General features: G+C 43.6%; 1 protein-coding gene across 3 annotated transcripts in view; it reads right to left on the reverse strand.

Moving 5' to 3' along the window:
- Nucleotides 1–6409: 6409 nt before the first annotated feature.
- LOC117527072 (protein sidekick-1-like) overlaps nucleotides 6410–22772 on the reverse strand; it is a 747725-nt gene continuing 731362 nt past the window's right edge. For 2 of the 3 annotated variants that reach the window (XM_034189250.1, XM_034189251.1), the window contains 10 exons: nucleotides 18190–18376; nucleotides 17747–17884; nucleotides 17493–17654; nucleotides 17278–17403; nucleotides 15895–16059; nucleotides 14683–14820; nucleotides 14390–14431; nucleotides 12635–12755; nucleotides 12424–12553; nucleotides 6410–7559 (listed from right to left, as the gene is read on the reverse strand). In XM_034189250.1, coding sequence (XP_034045141.1) covers nucleotides 7254–7559; nucleotides 12424–12553; nucleotides 12635–12755; nucleotides 14390–14431; nucleotides 14683–14820; nucleotides 15895–16059; nucleotides 17278–17403; nucleotides 17493–17654; nucleotides 17747–17884; nucleotides 18190–18376 — 1515 coding nt within the window. In that variant the 3' untranslated portion in view covers nucleotides 6410–7253. The remainder of the gene's footprint in view (nucleotides 7560–12423; nucleotides 12554–12634; nucleotides 12756–14389; nucleotides 14432–14682; nucleotides 14821–15894; nucleotides 16060–17277; nucleotides 17404–17492; nucleotides 17655–17746; nucleotides 17885–18189; nucleotides 18377–22772) is intronic. The other variant, XM_034189252.1, reaches the window with a different exon arrangement.

Here is a 22772-nt window from a genome sequence, read left to right on the forward strand (position 1 = left end):
CTTAGAAGATCTTCACTTAGCCTGGAAAAAGAGTCTGTTTCTCTATAAAAAAGCCCTCCGTAAAGCTAGGACATCTTTCTACTCATCACTAATTGAAGAAAATAAGAACAACCCCAGGTTTCTTTTCAGCACTGTAGCCAGGCTGACAAAGAGTCAGAGCTCTATTGAGCTGAGTATTCCATTAACTTTAACTAGTAATGACTTCATGACTTTCTTTGCTAACAAAATTTTAACTATTAGAGAAAAAAAATTACTCATAACCATCCCAAAGACGTATCGTTATCTTTGGCTGCTTTCAGTGATGCCGGTATTTGGTTAGACTCTTTCTCTCCGATTGTTCTGAGTTATTTTCATTAGTTACTTCATCCAAACCATCAACATGTTTATTAGACCCCATTCCTACCAGGCTGCTCAAGGAAGCCCTACCATTATTTAATGCTTCGATCTTAAATATGATCAATCTATCTTTGTTAGTTGGCTATGTACCACAGGCTTTTAAGGTGGCAGTAATTAAACCATTACTTAAAAAGCCATCACTTGACCCAGCTATCTTAGCTAATTATAGGCCAATCTCCAACCTTCCTTTTCTCTCAAAAATTCTTGAAAGGGTAGTTGTAAAACAGCTCACTGATCATCTGCAGAGGAATGGTCTATTTGAAGAGTTTCAGTCAGGTTTTAGAATTCATCATAGTACAGAAACAGCATTAGTCAAGGTTACAAATGATCTTCTTATGGCCTCGGACAGTGGACTCATCTCTGTGCTTGTTCTGTTAGACCTCAGTGCTGCTTTTGATACTGTTGACCATAAAATTTTATTACAGAGATTAGAGCATGCCATAGGTATTAAAGGCACTGCGCTGCGGTGGTTTGAATCATATTTGTCTAATAGATTACAATTTGTTCATGTAAATGGGGAATCTTCTTCACAGACTAAAGTTAATTATGGAGTTCCACAAGGTTCTGTGCTAGGACCAATTTTATTCACTTTATACATGCTTCCCTTAGGCAGTATTATTAGACGGTATTAAATTTTCATTGTTACGCAGATGATACCCAGCTTTATCTATCCATGAAGCCAGAGGACACACACCAATTAGCTAAACTGCAGGATTGTCTTACAGACATAAAGACATGGATGACCTCTAATTTCCTGCTTTTAAACTCAGATAAAACTGAAGTTATTGTACTTGGTCCCACAAATCTTACAAACATGGTGTCTAACCAGATCCTTACTGTGGATGGCATTACCCTGACCTCTAGTAATACTGTGAGAAATCTTGGAGTCATTTTTGATCAGGATATGTCATTCAAAGCGCATATTAAACAAATATGTAGGACTGCTTTTTTGCATTTACGCAATATCTCTAAAATCAGAAAGGTCTTGTCTCAGAGTGATGCTGAAAAACTAATTCATGCATTTATTTCCTCTAGGCTGGACTATTGTAATTCATTATTATCAGGTTGTCCTAAAAGTTCCCTAAAAAGCCTTCAGTTAATTCAAAATGCTGCAGCTAGAGTACTGACGGGGACTAGAAGGAGAGAGCATCTCTCACCCATATTGGCCTCTCTTCATTGGCTTCCTGTTAATTCTAGAATAGAATTTAAAATTCTTCTTCTTACTTATAAGGTTTTGAATAATCAGGTCCCATCTTATCTTAGGGACCTCGTAGTACCATATCACCCCAATAGAGCGCTTCGCTCTGACTGCAGGCTTACTTGTAGTTCCTAGGGTTTGTAAGAGTAGAATGGGAGGCAGAGCCTTCAGCTTTCAGGCTCCTCTCCTGTGGAACCAGCTCCCAATTCAGATCAGGGAGACAGACACCCTCTCTACTTTTAAGATTAGGCTTAAAACTTTCCTTTTTGCTAAAGCTTATAGTTAGGGCTGGATCAGGTGACCCTGAACCATCCCTTAGATATGCTGCTATAGACGTAGACTGCTGGGGGGTTCCCATGATGCACTGTTTCTTTCTCTTTTTGCTCTGTATGCACCACTCTGCATTTAATCATTAGTGACCGATCTCTGCTCCCCTCCACAGCATGTCTTTTTCCTGGTTCTCTCCCTCAGCCCCAACCAGTCCCAGCAGAAGACTGCCCCTCCTGAGCCTGGTTCTGCTGGAGGTTTCTTCCTGTTAAAAGGGAGTTTTTCCTTCCCACTGTAGCCAAGTGCTTGCTCACAGGGGGTCGTTTTGACCGTTGGGGTTTTACATAATTATTGTATGGCCTTGCCTTACAATATAAAGCGCCTTGGGGCAACTGTTTGTTGTGATTTGGCGCTATATAAAAAAAATTGATTGATTGATTGATTGATTGGTGAAAATTTCATGTCAATAGCATCTTTAAAAATATATTTACTGACTGAGAAAAATGGTGATGTGTTCAATACTTATTTTACCCCCTGTAATTGTAGCTTGAGGGTGTAAATATGTCACGAGTCCTAATCATCCTGGATCTTTGCCTCCTTTTTGTCATTTTATTAAGCATCATGATGAGAGTAGTAAGACAGACAACACAAACACGCAATTTAACAATGACCATTTATTCACAACCTGTGTGGGTTTTAAAACAACTGTGACAAAAAGTGATGTGAAGTGGGTAAGATTCAGCGCTTTTAGATGCAGATGTGTAAATAATGCAAAACAAAACTTGTACAGATGATGATTGCTATTACTATTGTTGTTGCACTTTAAGAGAAGAACAAAGTTGATGTGTAACAGTGGGGGCCGTACCATTCAAACCACGGCTGCACTCATTTTTAAGAACTTCTTCTAAATGTCCTGTGCTCGGGTTCCACACATTCATGCATGGCAGATTATCTTCTTCTCTGCAGAGAATCTGTCAGTTGCTGTGAACTCGTTTCAGTGCTGTATGCATTTATCGTTTAAAATAACACACACACGGTTGGACTACGTACAACAATACCTAAGTAGAAAGTTTTTCTCTGCACAAAATCCATCATAAAAATACAAACAATGGCACGCTTTGCTTAGGAACAACAGATGAACAGACATAAAAAAAAATCCACACACATCACAGACTGTATGTAAAGATGGATGATGTGATGCACATTGAAAAGTGAAGCCAAAATATCTCTATCACCACTTAGTGGCAGGCGGCAGTACTACTAAGTCTCTTCCATGCATGAAACCTGGGTGTCAAATAAAATTCAAATTACAAATCTGTCTTTTGTTCACTGAGATTATTATAATACAAATATATATTTAATGATTTTTTTTTTAAGTAAAAATCTGCTCACAACATCTGAGGAATCATTAATTATGGTGCAGTGGCCCAAACAACTAATTAACAAGCTAGCTAGCTTGCTACACTTATTGGCACAAGGATGCGAATGCTATGTAACAGTTATTAGGGCATGGTAACAAGCTTGGTCTCAAGCTTATTTGTTAACCTGATCAATAATTAGTTATTTCAAAGGAAGTCATTTGTATTATCTAATTATATTATATTATATTACTGAATAATAAAATCTGGTTGAGGCATTACAAGCTCAAGAATGGGTTACAGCTAGTCAACACTGCAGCTTCTAGTAATCCATCCTGCTCAGTAGTTGCTTGTATTTGGACAGCAGCGACTACGTGTTGAGTGTGAATGTTTGTGTTTGTCTATGTGTCAGCTCGGCAACAGACTCACAATCACCAGGTTGTATCCCACCTCTCGCCCAGTGACTGCTGGGATAGGCTCCAGCCCCTAGTGACCCTTAATTGGAATCAGTGGGTATACAAAATGAATGACTACATCCATGTCTTACCCACAGCGGGCATATTCCACTCTACACAACTGGGTTCCAAATTATTTCAACTCAGCAGGGATGCAGTACCAATATTGGCCTACAGAGAAATGCCAACATTTTTCAACCTGGTCACTATTTTTTTTATTTTATTTTACTATTTAATCTGTGTTATACCGACTGAGAATGCAAACACGGTCATAGGATAACCAGCTTCATATAGTAGTTCTACGGGCAAGCTAAAAACACTCAATATAAACTGTTTCTTATCATTGCTGAACAAGCGAAAATGTCATTAGGCGGGACTTGTTCTGCAAGTCAGAGCTCCTCATCGACAATCTGTGAGTAAGGACTCAGTTGACAGAAGCACCGTTGGATGAATTGGAAGCTAAGGTAAGCAGTTAACTGTAAGGGTGTAACAACTAATGGACAATCGAAAATCAATTTTAAAGTAACAGATGGGACTACATTGATACATTTCACCTGTGTGCTTGCTCTAGGGGTTGGTACGGTTAGACCAAAGAGGTTAATAAATGAGAACGAGAGTCTGCAGTCGCACTGAGCCGTGTCCCGCCAAAGCCACAAACGGAGGAAGAAGGGAGACATTTCCTTCCATAAGTAAGTGGTTTTGGTTATTCTTGTCACTTTCTCCATGACATTTTGTCAATAAACAGGTGTACGAGGTCTGTCCATAAAGTGTCGTACCTTTTTATTTATTTTTTTTAACTATATGGATTTGATTCATATGTTTTCACGTCAGACAAGCTTGAACCCTTGTGCGCATGCGTGAGTTTTTCCACGCCTGTCGGTGACGTCATTCGCCTGTGAGCACGCCTTGTGGAAGGAGTGGTCCCGCCCTGTCGTCGGAGTTTCATTGTCTGGAAATGGCGGAATGATTTGGGGTTTTTTTTCCATCAGAATTTTTTCAGAAGCTGTTAGAGACTGGCACCTGGAAACTATTCGAAAAATTTATCTGGCTTTCGGTGAAAATTTTACGGGCTTCACAGAGAATAATGTCTGTTAGTACAGCTTTATGGACCCCTTTAAGGACGCTCAGCGCTCCGAGCTGCGATGACATGGCACAAGCCACCGGACCATTTCTGAGCTGATGGCTCTGTGGATACGAGACCGTCGTGTGCTCTTTCTCTGGTTATCACAAGAGCTGGACATCAGCCATTTTCCGGCAGATTTCACTTTTAACAAAAGATTTTGTCATGAAAAGCCGCGCGGAGGCTTCGCACGTCACGACCGATTCGCTTTGGAAGCGAGACAAAGGAACACCTCCGTTTCGGCGTGTCAGAGGACAAGTTTGGACATGTCCAGCTCTCCACAATTTCACTGATACTTACTGGACTGGTAAGCATTGAAAGCCGAGATAGACATGTCCAAACTTGTCCTCTGACACGCCGAAACGAAGGTGTTCCTTTGTCGCCACAGCAGAGTCAAGGTGGATCTGCATGTTGAACTGGCACAAGTTTTACGCCGGATGTCCTTCCTGACGCAACTCCACATTACATGGAGAAATGTGGCAGGGGTGGGATTTGAACAGGGAACCTTGGTGAGACGGCATGGTGAAACCTGTGCAGACCATGAAGTTATCTGCTAAAGATAGCATTTGTAAGGACATGCCAGACAAACATCTCAAGATGAAACACTTTTTCCAAATGTAGCTTGGCCCCAAAGTGGACTTATGTGAAGGTAAGTAATGCTATTTCATTTTCATATTTAATTAGCCAATTGTAATCAAAGACATACTGTTCAAAGCCTGTGTGACATCACACATAGGTTTTCTATAGAGACCCAAAACAGCCGATATGAAGCCCATATCTGGGCTTTGCCATGCTGGTAACAGCAGCAGCGCTGTTTCTGGCTACGTCATTAATTAAGAACTCATTAATGCAACAAGGAGTGGAGCGTGGGTGGCTCAGTATGTGACAAAAGAAGCCTGAACACGCCCCTCTCTTTGAGTCCGAACCAGCTAAGCTAACAGGCTAACCTCAGTTCGGGTGTTTATTAAATCATATTTTTGGAGACTGTGTGGTGGTTGTCATAACACTTTCATTTGGTGTGAACGTGAAAAGTTATGAGCTGCTTATTTTCTCAGTCATCATGCCTTAAAGGGACCTCAAGCGGCCAGTCAAGGAACTGCAAGTTTCTCTTCTTCTGGTGGGGCGTCATCTGAGCTTATCAAAGCTTACCACTTTATTGTAACTGCTAATGAAAATGAAAGGAGGGCATCGAATCACACCTAAACAAATCATTCCCAAATAAAATGTATGGTACCTGAATCGTATCATCCCCAACACATCTAGTTATATACAGTATGTTATCATTTTATGCACAGCCTGAAGCAGTTCACTGTAAGTGTTTTTAGCTCGCCCTGTACAATTACATTATGTAGACAGTTAGCCCATGACCATGTTTACATTCTGGATCAAAACAAACTAAATTTGTTTTTGTCCCGAGTAAAAAAGTGAACCCCAAAACATCTAAAACTAGAACTCAGATTGAAAATTATTGGAGTTCCCCTTTAATTTTGGTTTCATCTTTCCTGCGTTTGCACATCTTCCATCTTCACACAGTCTGCTGCACATCTGCATATTTCACACTCATACATGCTAAAACATTCTAAGAACAAACTAACTTTAGGAAAGAAAAGATGAAATGTTTGGGTTCGGCTCAGTGCAGGCATTATGGCTTGGGAGGAGTGATGATGACGTAGAAGACAGTAAAAATGTGGTTACCCTATCTTCCAAAGTGAGCATCACATGTAGCTCTCAGAAACCACATAAACCACACTGCTGTGAGTGCTGAAGAACCTCCTACGCCCCCGCCCCCCCGAGCCTCCTCTTCATCCTCTACTCAGTTCAGAACTGTCATATCGATTCCAGCCACCTCCGTGTCTTTTAAAGCTGACAGCTCCACGTTTGTGTACAAGAAAAGCTGCTCCCCGTTTGTGCCGTCTCACGAATTCTTATCAACCTTGATGTTTCTCGCTGCCAGCGAGAGAAACACGAATGTCCGTGAGAATTTGTGTACATAATGTGTGTAAATACATAAGAAGCAGAAATGACAGGTTCCACTGTTCCACTGAAGTCACGTCCTCTACAGTTACACAAACGCTCACGCATACCATACCGCCGCGCAAACGTGCGCTCTCTCTCGCCAGAGAGTCTTTGGAATAACCGTGAACATTTGATGAGAGAGGCTGGCGTGAAAATGTGTTTGGAGGCAGAGTGAGACGCGGTCGTCGACACAGTGAGGATCTTTGTGAACGAGGGGAGAAGGCGAGCGAGAAGTGTCCATGTAGTTCTTCGGGGCGTAACCGAGTGTTTCATCAGCAGTCTGTCCCACGTCTCCTCCTCCCTTCCTCCTGTCTGACACATCAGTCTCCTTCTCCTCCCATCCCTCCTGAAGTCCAAAACACACACTGCACCCCCTACCCCACCCCCACTCCTTCATATCGTGTTTGTGTGTGCGTCATTTTGTGCAGATTTTCTCTGGAGAGTCAAACAAAGGAGGAGAATCCTGTGACAGGGGTGCGTGACCCTGGAGGGTTGGTGTTGGGATTGACATGCGTGTGCGCAGGCTGCCCCGTGGGCGTGTACGCGCCGCCCGTGCTGTGCTGGGTGACTACGGTCTGGTAGTAGGGCTCTGCGTCTGCTGTAGCACACTCCTCATAGCCAAAAGGAGCTCTGACTCCTTTAAGGCCTTTGGGCTGCCGCTTCCAGGAGTTGTAGTAGGTGGGGTCACTCATGTAGTGGTTGACGAAGGAGTGCTTAGGTTGTTCGTCTTCATAGTCGCTGTCCGTTAACTAAAGACACAAACAGACACAGGTCAGACTTTGACAAATGACTACAAACAGAACACAGAAACACGGCAGGTCAAAGGTTGTACCTCTCTCTGCATGTTATGGTGGACAATTCTAATGACATGAGTGCTCACATGGGTGAAAGTGCTGAATTTGTGGAGACACGTCACATCATCTCAACAGTGATATTCATGTCTTTGGGTCCTCGGAGTGTGAGACTGAGAGACCCCAGGGAAGATCTTATGGAGTCATGAGGTCACTGAACAGAGATGTTTGGAGACGCTGATATCTTTGCAGGAGAATGAACGTCCAAATTTTTAGGGTCCTGGTGCTTCATGTCTTACTGTATAGTTGTGAGACATGGACGCTAACCCGTGAGGTAAGGCATGACTACATGTCTTTGGCATTAGATCCCTTCAGAGGATCCTTGGGCACCAATGGAATAACTTTGTGTCAAACAAAGATGAGGAGTATCATTTCTACTGAGGGAATGCCAGGCCAAGGAGACACCCACTTTCCACCTGAATGTAGCAGACAGATGGAGGTGTGCAGGCACAGCAGCATGTAGATCATGCCCTGGTACTCACAATCCAGTCCTCAGGTTTAGATCAAACACTCCCGGGTATACAGTAGGTTAACTAGAAGACTGCTTTGGTAGAACAGGTGTCAGAAACCTCTCAGGTTCAACAGGTGAGAAGGTGATGCTGCGATAAAGTGTGGAGTGGAAAGGACTTCATCACAGTCATCCACTACAGCCAAAGAAGTCCCCGGACATCATGATCTGTTTAGTCTTGCTGGATCTGGATGTCTGGGACCAAGAGTGTGATCCTTCACCTGAACAACAGCTTTTCCACTAAAATATTCTTCATGTGGATGTCGTCTTACACACATCATCTCAGCAAAAACATTATTTAATTACATCTCCTGAGGAAGTAATGTCATTTGCATGTCTGCCTGTTTGCTTGATGGTCAGCAGGATATCAAGTCATGAACAGATTTTAATGAAGTTTGATGGAGAGATCGGCCTTTGATCAGGGAAGAGTTGATTCAATTTTGAACCACATACAGGAGCAGATTCATTTCTCTTACTTGACATATTTATAAGGCCACCCATTTAGTTCCATGTCATTTTTAACTTTGGTCAAACAGCATCCCGACTTACAGTAGTGTTCAGAATAATAGTAGTGCTATGTGACTAAAAAGATGAATCCAGGTTTTGAGTATATTTCTTATTGTTACATGGGAAACAAGGTACCAGTAGATTCTCACAAATCCAACAAGACCAAGCATTCATGATATGCACACTCTTAAGGCTATGAAATTGGGCTATTAGTAAAAAAAAAAAAAAAGTAGAAAAAGTGGGTGTTCACAATAATAGTAGTGTGGCATTCAGTCAGTGAGTTCGTCAATTTTGTGGAACAAACAGGTGTGAATCAGGTGTCCCCTATTTAAGGATGAAGCCAGCACCTGTTGAACATGCTTTTCTCTTTGAAAGCCTGAGGAAAATGGGACGTTCAAGACATTGTTCAGAAGAACAGTGTAGTTTGATTAAAAAGTTGATTGGAGAGGGGAAAACCAGGTGCAAAAAATTATAGGCTGTTCATCTACAATGATCTCCAATGCTTTAAAATGGACAAAAAACCAGAGACACGTGGAAGAAAACGGAAAACAACCATCAAAATGGATAGAAGAATAACCAGAATGGCAAAGGCTCACCCACTGATCAGCTCCAGGATGATCAAAGACAGTCTGGAGTTACCTGTAAGTGCTGTGACAGTTAGAAGACGCCTGTGTGAAGCTAATTTATTTGCAAGAATCCCCCGCAAAGTCCCTCTGTTAAATAAAAGACGTACAGAAGAGGTTACAATTTGCCAAAGAACACATCAACTGGCCTAAAGAGAAATGGAGGAATATTTTGTGGACTGATGAGAGTAAAATTGTTCTTTTTGGGTCCAAGGGCCACAGACAGTTTGTGAGACGACCCCCAAACTCTGAATTCAAGCCACAGTTCACAGTGAAGACAGTGAAGCATGGTGGTGCAAGCATCATGATATGGGCATGTTTCTCCTACTATGGCGTTGGGCCTATATATTGCATACCAGGTATCATGGATCAGTTTGGATATGTCAAAATACTTGAAGAAGTCATGTTGCCTTATGCTGAAGAGGACATGCCCTTGAAATTGGTGTTTCAACAAGACAGACCCCAAGCACACTAGTAAACGAGCAAAATCTTGGTTCCAAACCAACAAAATTAATGCCTCGCAGATGTGAAGAAATCATGAAAAACTGTGGTTACACAACTAAATACTAGTTTAGTGATTCACAGGATTGCTAAAAAAGCAGTTTGAACATAACAGTTTTGAGTTTGTAGTGTCAACAGCAGATGCTACTATTATTGTGAACACCCCCTTTTCTACTTATTTTTAGTAATAGCCCAATTTCATAGCCTTACGAGTGTGCATATCATGAATGCTTGGTCTTGTTGGATTTGTGAGAATCTACTGAATCTACTGGTACCTTGTTTCCCATGTAACAATAAGAAATATACACAAAACCTGGATTAATCTTTTTAGTCACATAGCACTACTATTATTCTGAACACTACTGTACACTTCGACTCCGTTAGCCCTTTACCATCAACAGGAGCACTTCGCCCTTTAAAACCAGGTGTGCGGTTTTAGTGCCCGATAAAATGCATTTTGATTTGCTGAAATACACATGGGGAGACAAAATGCATTATGGGAAAAGCACTAAATGTTTTTAGTGCTTTTATCCTGCAGAAAAAAATTAGACAGCTTTGATTCCACACCCAATGACCTGAGCGACAGGAGCTTTGCTGAAGCAGCGATTCATGATGCATATGACCGATGAGTTCACATTTCTTCAAAACGATGACCTTTTTCTTAATTTTTATATCACACCTGACTCCACTGGTGTAAGCTCACATGTTGCATCTGGTCTTAATTGGTTGATGACAGAGGAACAGAAGTGTGTATGTGTTCTCTGAGGGCCCTCTAATTTCTTTTGTAACAAAGTTAGAACAATAGCAGCACATTGGCTTAGCAGGTGGCAGAGTGTGCAAGTTGCACGGACTTTGATGACACGTGCACGCTCTGCCACACCGGGAAATTATGTAATTGAGGAATAACTTCCTAACTGCAAACAAGCTTAAGGTTAGTTACAAGCTAACTCATTGAAAAGCCTCTTTGGCAGAGTTTGCACGTGACATCAGTGTGTGTGTAAGCAGCACAGAGAGCACACACTGCAGCCACACCCTTCTCTAGTGGTTAGCACTGTTGTCTCACAGTGAGACAGTCCAGGCTGTCTTCAGACCTGGTCCTTTCTGTGTGGAGTCGGTTGTGTTGTCCCCATGTTTGCATGGGTTCCACATCCAAAAACATGCAGGTTTGATGAATTGGTGACTTTAAATTTGCCATCGATGTGAGTGAGACTTGTTCATAAGCACAGACCTTATGACAGACTGGCAGCCTGTCCAGGGTGTACCTGTCTTCTCACCCAGTGGCCACTGGGAGAGATGCCAGGCGTTCAGAGATTAAGGGTGCTTTCAAACATACTCTGTTTGATCTGTTTCAGTCCAACCGTGGTCTGTTTGTTCAGGAGGTCTGGAACATATTTGAAGCTGTGAACACACATTCAAACTCTGGTGCAGCAAAAAAAAAAAGGACCTTACTCTGTCTGAAAATAAGGGACTTGACCCATTTCCAAATGGAACTTGTGTTCTGTAAAAGTAAATTGAACCGACTGACTGAACAGTTGATGCGTGTGTGAAGGTTGCATGTTGAATAGTCTTTCATAACAAAAGACACCCACAGAATGAGGTCATGGCAACAACTCTGTATGAGCTGTATAAAGATTTCAGCAAATTACCTAAATGGACTGCTTTTATATAGCGCCTTTCCATCTGCATCAGACACTCAAAGCACTTTACAAATAATGTCTCACATTCACCCCAATGTGAGGGTGCTGCCATACAAAGCGCCCACTGCACACCGGGAGCAACTAGGGGATTAAAGACCTTGCCCAAGAGCCCTTAGTGATTTTTCGGTCAGGCTGGGACTTGAACCAAGGATCCTCTGGTCTCAAGCCCAACGTTTTAAACACTAGACCATCACCTCCCCTACCTACAGAGTTTTCACCAGTGTTTTGTACGGCCTCATGTATAAAAACTCAACAAGATGAAGGCATTCAAGGCTAGCGATAGCTTCGATGTTACTACCTGAGTTTATTGGCCTCCTGAAGTTGCTGCTTCGATACGATACAATGCGATATGACACAGGGTACTTTATTGTTCCATAGCGAAACTGGTAAAGTGGACTGGTAAAGAGTGAAGGGATTTCCCATCATCTTCATAAAGGTATGACAGGCAACTGAGCTTAGTTTTATGGCCAAAGCAGAAGGTCACCCCTTTGAGTCTGGTCTGCTTAAGGTTTGTTCTTCAAATCATCAGAGGGACTTTTTCCTTACCACTGTCACCTGTGTGCTTGCTCTAGGGGTTGGTAAGGTTAGCCCTTACTTGTGTGAAGCGCCTTGAGGGAGCTTTGTTGTGATTTGGTGCTATATAAATGAAATAAATCAAACTGAATTGAAATTTTAAGGTGAAAAAGAAAAAAGAAAACTTTCTGGGGTTGATACTGTATGTAGTTCAGCGTTTGGCTTCATCGCTATGAACAAGATCAAACATGTTGAATTCCACTTGGTGGATATTTGCTTCAGAAAGGTTCGGACCAACTTTTCTAACGTTGGAATTATAATAGCTCTGCCTTTTTACTAACCAGTGTTGTAGAATCATGGCTGCAGCTCCAGAGGTGGAGATGCATCACAAACAAACAGACAGAGTGAGGTACCTCAGACTCAGAGACCTCAGTGGGTTTCTCGGTGAGTGTGGTGCTCTCCGTGAGCACGGCTCCGTTATAGTTGTTGCAGATGTCCTCATCTGAGTAATGAAGTCCACCAGGACTGGGCCTGGGTGGAGACCTGCACATGCATACAAAAGTAATAAATAATAAAGGGTTTGAAAAAGGGTAGGCAGGCGTGTGTGTGACGGCGAGTGCACACCTGGTCCCGTTCTTTTTCAGGAAGGAGTTCTTGGTGTTCAGGGTTCTGCTGTTGAGTTCTAGAGCAGTGAAACCGCCGTTGTCCAGTGTCACAGTCTCCTCTGCTGTGGACACGTGCTTCCCTAAGACAAAAGGACACCATCAGATTAAAGCATCAAATAACAATATATTAAAACGTATGTAGTGCTGACCATAGTAAAAATAACAAAACATCTCGATATAAAGAAAATCAAAACAGTAGAAAAACAAATCAAAATTCAAACAGCAAATTAAATATATATCATGCAATCATGCCCTAATTACAAGCAACAGAAAATCAATGTGTTAAAGCTACAGTGTGTAGGATTATGCCTCAATCTATCACAATCTTGTTTCCTTTCACATTTTTTCTTAGTTGACGGGGATTCATGCTGCCTGATCGTCTCTTGTTATCAGTAATATGTTTCATCCTCCATGTCACAATTATGAGGGTTCTCAAACTTAGCCTGCACTAGCAACCACGAGACAGTGGATAGGAGAGCATCTACTGATTCCTCTTCTTTTCTTCCGGCTGCACTACAAAATACAAAAGACGGAGTAAGTATGACCCTTTTGGGCTACTCTGTCAACAAGAGCTATATTCCTGTTCTGCTAATAAATACCCCCAAATCCTACACACTGTAGTGTTAAGACTAACCTTTAAAAGAGAAGGTTGTACGCAGGCCAGCTTTCAAATAGGATGGAGGCTGATATTTTATTTAATTTTTTCTGCTCTAACTATTTTCTGACACTGTTCTTCTCACCGAAAGATGAGTTTATGGGCAATCTCCTGTTTTATTTATTCAGTCTTCGGTTGCCTCTCGGGCTTCAGAGTACGAAGCAAATCAAACGAGGATGCATAATTTGGCACTCAGGCAACAGCCATGGTGAATATATAATTAACCATAAAAAGGAACGATAAAGGAAACAGTATTACATCTGAAAGTAGGAGAAATATGATGGCTGGAATATGTGCTTTGGATGATTTAGGCTGATTTAAACACATTTACTATTGGATCATAACGGGGGTCACTGCTGCTCATGTGTGCCATCGCATGTCCTGCCCTCAGCCCACCTCCTAACCCTCCTCCCTCCCTGTTTGATTGCTGTACCGGGTTTTCAGAGAGATTGCAGATTAACAGCTTCCTGACGTGTCCCCGCGATCGTGTGCATCTACTGCAAAATCAGCGCTGTGCCACGAGTCAGAAGATCACAGGAAGCTGGACAGCAGAAAGTCGTAAACACAAATGGACACTGTTTTGTCATAAGAAGGACGGAGTGGGTCTCTCACATTGGAAGCTTCCCTCACCAGGCCTCCTTTTCCTTGGGGTGATTTCTCAGTGGACGAGTGACTTTGATTTGAAGATAGCTTTTAATAAAATCCTTAAAAAATAGAGTGGCTGCAAGATAAATTCTTAAACATATAAATAATAAATTCTGCTTGTAGATTCTGATGATTTATGGCACTTTAACAGCCTTTAATCTATTGTATCCTGCGTTTGTTTGACGTTCCTGCATGGATTATCATTTTTGTAAGCTGTAATTTTTTCCAAGACCTTCTAATCAAAACACAAAACACTCCTCCATTTACTTTTTTTTTTAATTTACCACAACCCTAAAGCTGCATTATTTAAAAAAAAATGTTGCAAAAAAATGGTTGCAGGCAAATATTTTTTTGACAATGATGTTTCAGGGTACAGAACACCCTGAAAAGTTTTGTGCAGGATACAAGACTGACCTCTTTTGCCTCTCATATGCCTCAGAGACGGCAGCAGCAGCGCTGTAGGAACAAGACCGCTTCAGGCAATTTTGCAAAAATCACTGTAAGCCAGTTTATGTCTAAACTTTTCAAAATCTCAACATATCCCTGGAGGGGGCACATCAAGCCGACAAAAGCTGATTGATTGGAATGATGAGTGTCCAAGTAAAGTCTGCAGCCTCCTTCCAAGGGTGCAGTGTAAACTCAACGCTTACAATTAAATAGAATTTTTTAAAAACACAATGTCATTAATAACGTGAGCATGCGCAGACCTGCGCTGCAGGATTTGTACTTGGTGCTGTGCCCGTGTAGCAGCAGTGTGAAGACGAGGACCAGAATGAGGATGAGTCCCACCAGCGCCATGACCAGCAGGAACCACCACTCTTCATAGAACGGACGCTCGGCCAGCGCTGCAGAATAACACACAGTTTGTCACAGTATCATCAGGCCCACTTTAATCCAGAACACAAAATACCATCACATTCTTCAAACTATGTTCATTGACTTTTTAACACCCCTGCTCGACAGAATAATGTCTGTCATTTCATATTGTGGTCAAGTGTTTATTTGGTGGTGTTGCATTCCATTTTGTAGAACACCCTCCTGTTGCCCCTGAGTGTATCCATATGGGCTACCTCCTCCTTAAAATCCCAAACGTTTGTCACTGTATCACCCACTGCATGTGAGCGGAGACGTCCGTGAGGCTCGTTATCAAATTTCAGCTCCATCGGCGAGCACAGCTGAGCAACGGGTCAGAGAGGAAAAGCACAAACCTCTTTTGGAGATGTCAACAATCAACAAGACTGATTTAAAAAAATGCTTTTCACATGGTTTTGCAAATTAATCAACAGTTTATTTTAGTGAATAAGTGCCCGCCGGTGCTTTCTCTCTTTCTCTCTGTCCCATTCACTCTCCATCTCATCCCTCCAGCAGTCATCAACAGACAGCATGGGTTCACATGTTTTGGCACTGTGGCCTTGAAGGTAGGCCTGAAATGGTTGGGGGATTTTTTTCCCCACTTCATCTGTATCCATAACCACTTGTAATTTGTAATCAAACGTCAATGAGCAATTTTTTATATGCTTAATAAAATATTTGCTGAAAGGTTACAAATAAAAGGAGAAAAGTCATCAAATGTTACCTACTACCTTTTATTTTTGAACATATAATTTAAAATGTAATATGGACAAAAATACGGTATGTCAAGTTACAAAAACTCTAATTTGTGCTGCTTTATTAGTTAAAAAAATAAATATTAATTTCTCAATTATTCTATTTACTTATAACTAAGCGAATTAAGTGATTTTTGTCACAATCAGTAAATGTGCAGACAGAGTTTTGAGTCTGGCCTTGTGCTTCCACACTCAGCCTAGTTGCGTTTATGAGACTGTGCCTCTAGATGGCAGCAGAGGTAAAACTATATGACAGAGGGCAGCTTTGAAAACTTCCTCCACCAGAGAGACATTCAGACAGGGTCTATTTACCAGCAAGAGCAGCTGTGGGTGTACTTGGCTGTCCATAACCATAGTGATTGATGGCAATGACGCGGAACTCGTAACTGATCCCCGACCTCAGGCGCTCCAGCGGTAGTGACACAGACCTGCTGTCAGGAGGGAGGAGTCTGACGAAGGACTCCCACACCCCTTCATCTGCAGAGAAAAAAACAACCAAAAACATTCTCGTTTGATGTGATCGACAGGTCGAGACTTTCTTTTTGAAAAGTTCCGTATTGAATACCTTTGACTAGAAGGTGTGCTGCTCCTATTAACATGTTCAACATTCTGACTGTCCCACAGTTCTTTGGCTTTGTGTGAAGACGCTCCCTATGATTAGCAAAATTTCAAATGAAAACGGATAATTTAGACCTCTGGGATATATGCCACAAACGTTGTTTTTTGGAAGGGGGCTTACTATGTGACACACACCCACTGAGGTGGTTTGCACCAAGCCACAACCTCTGATGCTGGAAAATGAAGTCAGCGCGGAAGTTCCAAATCTTGCAGTTCCTTGAATGGCCACTTGAGGTTGAGCCCAAAAATGAGTTACTCCCTACAGAGCCCTGTGTTAAAATCCCTAACTTTAGAGCAAACACAAACATGTTTATACGCTGGTACAATAAACAGTTTTTGGGCTATATAGCTAGCTTCCTTGTTCATGACAACTGCACTATGCGGTGAATTTTTGTTTTTGTTGTTATTGTTAATAGCGCATCAGTTTAATCTATTCTAAGCCATACAGTTATGAATAATTAGGGGCACAGTTGCTTTGAGTGCCAGCTGTGTGCTGGCGAGGAGAGTCCAGGATGTTGATCGTGAAACCTACCAAATTGTGTAGGAGGAGGAGCTTAAAGATTTATAGACAGATGTTCATTTTGAAAATACATTTCTACAAGTGGTCATACTTTGTATAAAGCAGTACCATGTAGAATCAGGAGTAAATATCCTCAAAATGTCTAACATGGGCAAAACTGTGGCTTAAATCTTGTCACTGTTGTCTCTGAACAGCATCTTTGTGTTTTTTATTGGTCTAACTCTGGTAGTGTTGTGTCCATTCTTTGATTCTGAAATGATCAGTGCTGTTGTCCTACATCATGCATGTTTAATTTAAAATAAGAATGTGATGTTGTTGCTTGATGTCATATTTATCATATAGCCAAGTAATATTTTTCAGTTTTCCTTAGGTTGTTGTCTTTATGAAGGGGTTTTGTGCAAAGTGCAAGATGGATGGACAGTCAGGGTGATCCTGTATCCCCCCAACCCACCTCCAGTCCAACAACAAATTTTCTTTTTGCAGATATAAAACTAAGAACAAGCTGAGCATCAAACCTGCCTTCTGTGATGAATTGTGGCATTTGTCAGCAATCTTACCTGAGGGCCGAGCCTCGATCACGTATCCAGACACCGGTGCTGCTCCCGCCTCTCCCTCTGACCAGTTGATAGTAACAACAGAAGACGTCTTTGTGATGGACATCTCCACGGGTGACCCAGGTGTGCCTGTATGATAAGGAGCATGAATAGACTCATGAGGCCCCGCCCCCATCCAACACACACACAGGCACGCACGCACACTAAGCTATGCCTACCTTGTACGGCTTGTGCAGTGATATTGGCGTGTATAGGAGGCCCGTAACTGACTGTAAGAGCCTGAACACTGAAAGTGTAGGTTGCTCCTTTGGTCAAGTCCCGAACCTTCAGCCATCGCTGCCAGCTGCCCTTCACATCTACTGTCACCACTTTACTGACTCCTGTTCTCACACAGACAATTACCATCAAAGTCAGAGCCTGTCTCAAAAATCTGCTTTTATCCGTGTGTGTGTGTGTGTGTGTGTTTCAGCACCTTGCACAGGAGCAGTGGGCTGGTAGATGACCCTGTAGCCTTCCAGCTGTCCATTAGGAGTGAGCGGCACTCCCCAGGACATGTTGAGACTTTCACCTGTAACCTCGGAGAAGGTCAGGTAGCCCGGCTGACTGGGAGCTGCAGACATGAAGCAAGACAGAAAAATGACAGACATAACAAAGTCACAAAAAATTTGATATTTAATTATGTTTTTCTTTGTACTCACATCCTCCTCAGTAACTGATGCCATCAGAATGTCTTTTTTACCCCTGCTTTTAAAGGAAGTAGGTCATTTTTTGTTGTTTGTTTTTTTGTAGGTTTTTATGTGTGGGTGGGTGGAGGAGGGGGCTCTGTAAATACTTACAAAAACCATATTTGGTGTTAATATTTGCTTCTGAATAATGTCCAAACTCAAGGAGCAGTTCATTAATGCAGCTCCTTACCCGACGGCAGGGTTTTGGCCCCGTGGGGTTCGCTGGGAGGGCCGTCACCAGCTGTGTTGAAGGCCGTCAGCGTGGCCAGGTAAGGAGTGTAGCTCGTCAAGTTGGTCAGGCAAACCCGGGTGTCTGGGACAAAAACCACTTTCACCTTCTCACTCTGGTTCTGTTTGTCCTGCTCCCAGTAGTGTATCTGCAACACATGAACACTGTCAACAACCAAACCACAACCGCTGGTGCTGAGAAATGAAGCCAACGCAAAAGTGGCAAACACCCCCAACTTTACAGCAGCAAAAAAACAAAAACAAACAAAACATGTTTACAGCCTGGTACAAAAATACAGTTTTCATCTCCATCGCCCGTTTCCTTATTCATGTGTTTTTTTCATAATTCTTCAGTTTGACTTATTTTATGGCAGAAAGATATGAATAATTAGAGGTGTGGTTACTTTAAGTGACAGCTGTGAGGGAGTGAGGGCCCCAGTGGAAGTGACTGCTAGCTGCTTTGGACTCAACCGGGTTGAGCCAACTGTTTGTCTTTTCTGAGTGTTTCATTTCAATGATTTGAGACAATATGGCTTGCTGTGCAGTCAACTGTACAGACCAACAAAGAAGTAGGTGCTCCAGTATTTCTGTTAAGTTATTTTTTTTTGTGTGTTCTTCAATTTATATGTTAGTACTGTTAAGACCAGGGCCCAGTTGCATAAAGCAGTCTGATCTTGTTTAGTCGACTAAACTTACTTAGTCGACTAATGTTTTTGTTGTTAGTCACTGCGCAAAGCACTTAGTCAGCTAAAATTTTGCGTTAGCTGACTAAAGTTTTTAGCCTTCTACAGAGGACGCTAATCTTATTTTAGTTGACAAAACTTCAATGTCTTACCTCAAACATGGCAGCTATCATGTACCATCACTTGATGGATCAGGAAGGACGGCGAGACTTGCGGCCAGAGCAGGTGTTCCAGGACTGTAATACTCGATTGGAGATGTTTACAGACGTCAAGGTTCAACAGTGATACTGCTTCCATCCACCTACAATCCTCTTCATCATGGACATAATAGCTGCGGCCATCAACCATCAAATGATGAGGAACAACGCCCTGCCAGCCCTTCTTCAGGTTTTGATTGTGCTGAGGTTTTACACCTGTGGGACCTTTCAGCAGATTATCGGTGACAACATCCATCTCCAAGTCGACCGTGTGCCGAACTCGGCTATGGTTGTAGCAGACAACCAACCCAGAAGTAAACAAAACTCTTGTGCGTTGGAGGTGTGTGTTGGCAACGGCAACGTGAAGCCGCTTATGCCAGTGAAAATCACTGACTAACGATAGATGGCTAATATACATATTTAGCCGTCTATGTGAAATGGAGATTAGACAGCTAAGGTTGAGTGACTAACCATAGTTGACAAAGTTTAGTAGACTAAAACAATGAGACTGCTTTATGTAATAGCTTCACGTTTCATAACAGCGAGATGGGGGCGTGCTTGAGTTTCAATCATCCTGCCAGTCTTGCCCACACTTTACCCATTGGAGTTGGACTGCAGCATCCACTCCTGCTGTGCTGTTGACTTTTAATTCTGCCAGCTCCAAGAAAAGTACATTCATGTGTTTACATTTTATGAGTGAAGACAACCCTCAGAAAATAGCGGCGGCTCACAGGCTGTTTTACCAACGTCGCTATAAGAGATTAATCCCTAAGTTAGTGCTGTCAACAACAAAACTCCAAAAGCATTCCAAGCTGCACGTAACAGATTACTTCTTGCAGAATCACCAAAAATAATACATTTACAGAGGAACTCTGCCACTTGCTTAATGTCTTCTTTGGCACAGGAAATACTTTGTCCAATCTGATACACACACAAACAACTCCATGGATGTCAGCCAGGATCTGAGTTTCAGCTTGGAGACAATTTATTTATTTATTTAAATAAAAACCTGCATCAAACTGAAAACAGTCCAGCGAATCAAGTATTTTTGTCGATTGATTCCTGGTACTTAATGTGAGAATATTTCACACTCTGCTGCACGTCTGATCAGTGACACGACCTCAGACTACATTTTAAGAAACCACATGAGCACCAGGCTCATTCATTACTATTATAGATGAAGAAGTGGAACTGAAGCAGCAAGATTCCTGACATACATACGGTACTGCAAAAACTAAAGCTATTTTTTTACCACTGTAAACTGAGCAAAGGTCACCTGAGTATTGTAGCCATTAAGGTGCAATCAATACCAATATTATTGATGAATTTCACAAGATAATGATTTACATATGAAATAAATGGACTGCTAGTTGTACTACACATAACCATTGGTTAGTCCAGTTGACAGGATCCCTTGAATGGATTGACATGTGCATGGCTATGAGAAAAAAGACAAGGAAATTACTTTACATTACTTTATATTCTTTTACACTTCCATAAGTAGCCTACAATACATATCTGCATATAAATATCCATAACAGTTGGAAATAGTTTGGGCTTCTGGTTCTATTGAAAAACTCATTCTCACTCATTAAACAAAATATTAAATAAATGAAGTTGTTGGGAAGGTGTCGTAACACGGACCCACAACAGGGGGCGCAAATGAACGGACAATGGATAAGAGAAGGAGTAACAATTTAATGTTGCAAAAGAACACAACGGAATATAAACAAGAGTACTGCCAATCATACACAAGAGGACTGCGGGCAGGCTTGAAGATAGGAGACCTCGGATGAACGAAGAGCCGGGGCCCACACCGCTTCTACCACCAACGGCCTGAAGAACACCGAAGCCGTCAAGCCCTGAGTCCCCAGGTGGTCTCTGTCCTCTGTTGTCGGCCCTGGTACTGCTGGCAGACAGAAACAGAAGGTGGTGAGTGTGAATCCTCACACCCAGCAACCTTGATTAATGATTCCTCCGGGAGGGATAACCTCCACCTCCAGGAACGTCTTGACTTGTGAAGTTCCCGTTTGTCCCTCTCCTGGGTCTTCACGGGTTTGCAACTGCACACAGAACAATAATAGATTACAATAATCACAGCAGAGAAGATTACCTCTAATCGTAGGAGATTTCTCGGCGAGGAGGTGGAGTCGCCGTCCGGCCTTTATGGTGATGGTGATGAGATGAATGAGTGACAGCTGGTGTTGAGGATGAGTGACGGCTGTCACTCCCAGTGGTTCTGGCACCCTCTTGTGCTTGAAGCCCGCACTCCAAGCAGGGCGCCATCTGGTGGTGGTGGGCCAGCAGTACCTCCTCTTCAGCGGCCCACACAACAGGACCCCCCCCTCAACGGGCGCCTCCTGGCGCCCGACCAGGCTTGTCCGGGTGTCGGTGGTGGAAATCGACCAGAAGGGCCGGGTCCAGGATGAAGCTCCTCTTCACCCAGGAGCGTTCTTCGGGTCCGTAACCCTCCCAGTCCACCAAGTACTGAAAACCCCGACCCTTCCGACGGACGTCCAGGAGCCGACGAACAGTCCATGCCGGCTCCCCGTCGATGATCCGGGCAGGAGGTGGGTCGGGTCCAGGGGTGCAGAGCGGTGAGGTGTGGTATGGCTTGAGTTTGGAAACATGAAAAACCGGATGGATCCGCAGTGAAGCCGGGAGTGTCAGCTGGACTGAGGATCTTGGCGATGGGGAACGGCCCGATGAAGCGGTCCTTGAGTTTGTGGGATGTCACCTGGAGCGGGATGTCCTTGGTGGATAGCCACACCTCCTGCCCCGGTTGGTATGTAGGGGCCGGGGAACGCCGGCGATCTGCATGGGCCTTGGCCCTCGTCCGGGCCTGTAACAGGGCAAAGCGGGCGGTCCGCCACAACCGGCGGCACCTCCGCAGGTGGGCCTGGGCCGAGGGTACCCCGACCTCTCCCTCCACAAGTGGGAATAACGGGGGCTGGTAGCCCAGACACGCTTCAAAGGGGGAGAGGTTGGTGGCAGAGGATACTTGGCTGTTGTGAGCGTACTCCATCCAGGCCAGATGGTTACTCCAGGCCGCCGGGTGCGCGGAGGTGACACAACGAAGAGCCTGTTCAAGGTCCTGGTTCGCCCGCTCTGCCTGGCCGTTCGTCTGTGGGTGATACCCGGACGAGAGACGTACGGTGGCCCCCAGCTCCTTACAAAAACTCCTCCAGACTTGCGAGGAAAACTGGGGACCACGATCCGAGACGATGTCCGACGGTATCCCATGCAGACGCACGACGTGGTGGACCAGGAGGTCTGCCATCTCCTGGGCCGTCGGGAGCTTCGGGAGGGCCACGAAGTGGGCCGCCTTGGAGAATCGGTCCACTACCGTCAGTATGGCGGTGTTGCCCTGGGACGCGGGAGGCCCGTGACAAAGTCCAGGCCGATGTGGGACCAGGGGCGATGAGGCACAGGCAGGGGTTGGAGTAGACCCCTGGTCTTGCGATGGTCTGCCTTGCCCCTGGCACAGGTGGTGCAGGCCTGGACGTAGTCCCGGACGTCGGCTTCCAGTGACGCCCACCAGAAGCGCTGCTGGACTACTGCCACGGTCCTACGCACTCCGGGATGACAGGAGAGCTTGGATCCGTGGCAGAAGTCCAAGACGGCAGCCCTAGCCTCTGGTGGGACGTAGAGTCTGTTCTTCGGAC

This window comes from Thalassophryne amazonica, chromosome 15 (assembly GCF_902500255.1).
Source record: "Thalassophryne amazonica chromosome 15, fThaAma1.1, whole genome shotgun sequence".
Classification (NCBI taxonomy): domain Eukaryota; kingdom Metazoa; phylum Chordata; class Actinopteri; order Batrachoidiformes; family Batrachoididae; genus Thalassophryne; species Thalassophryne amazonica.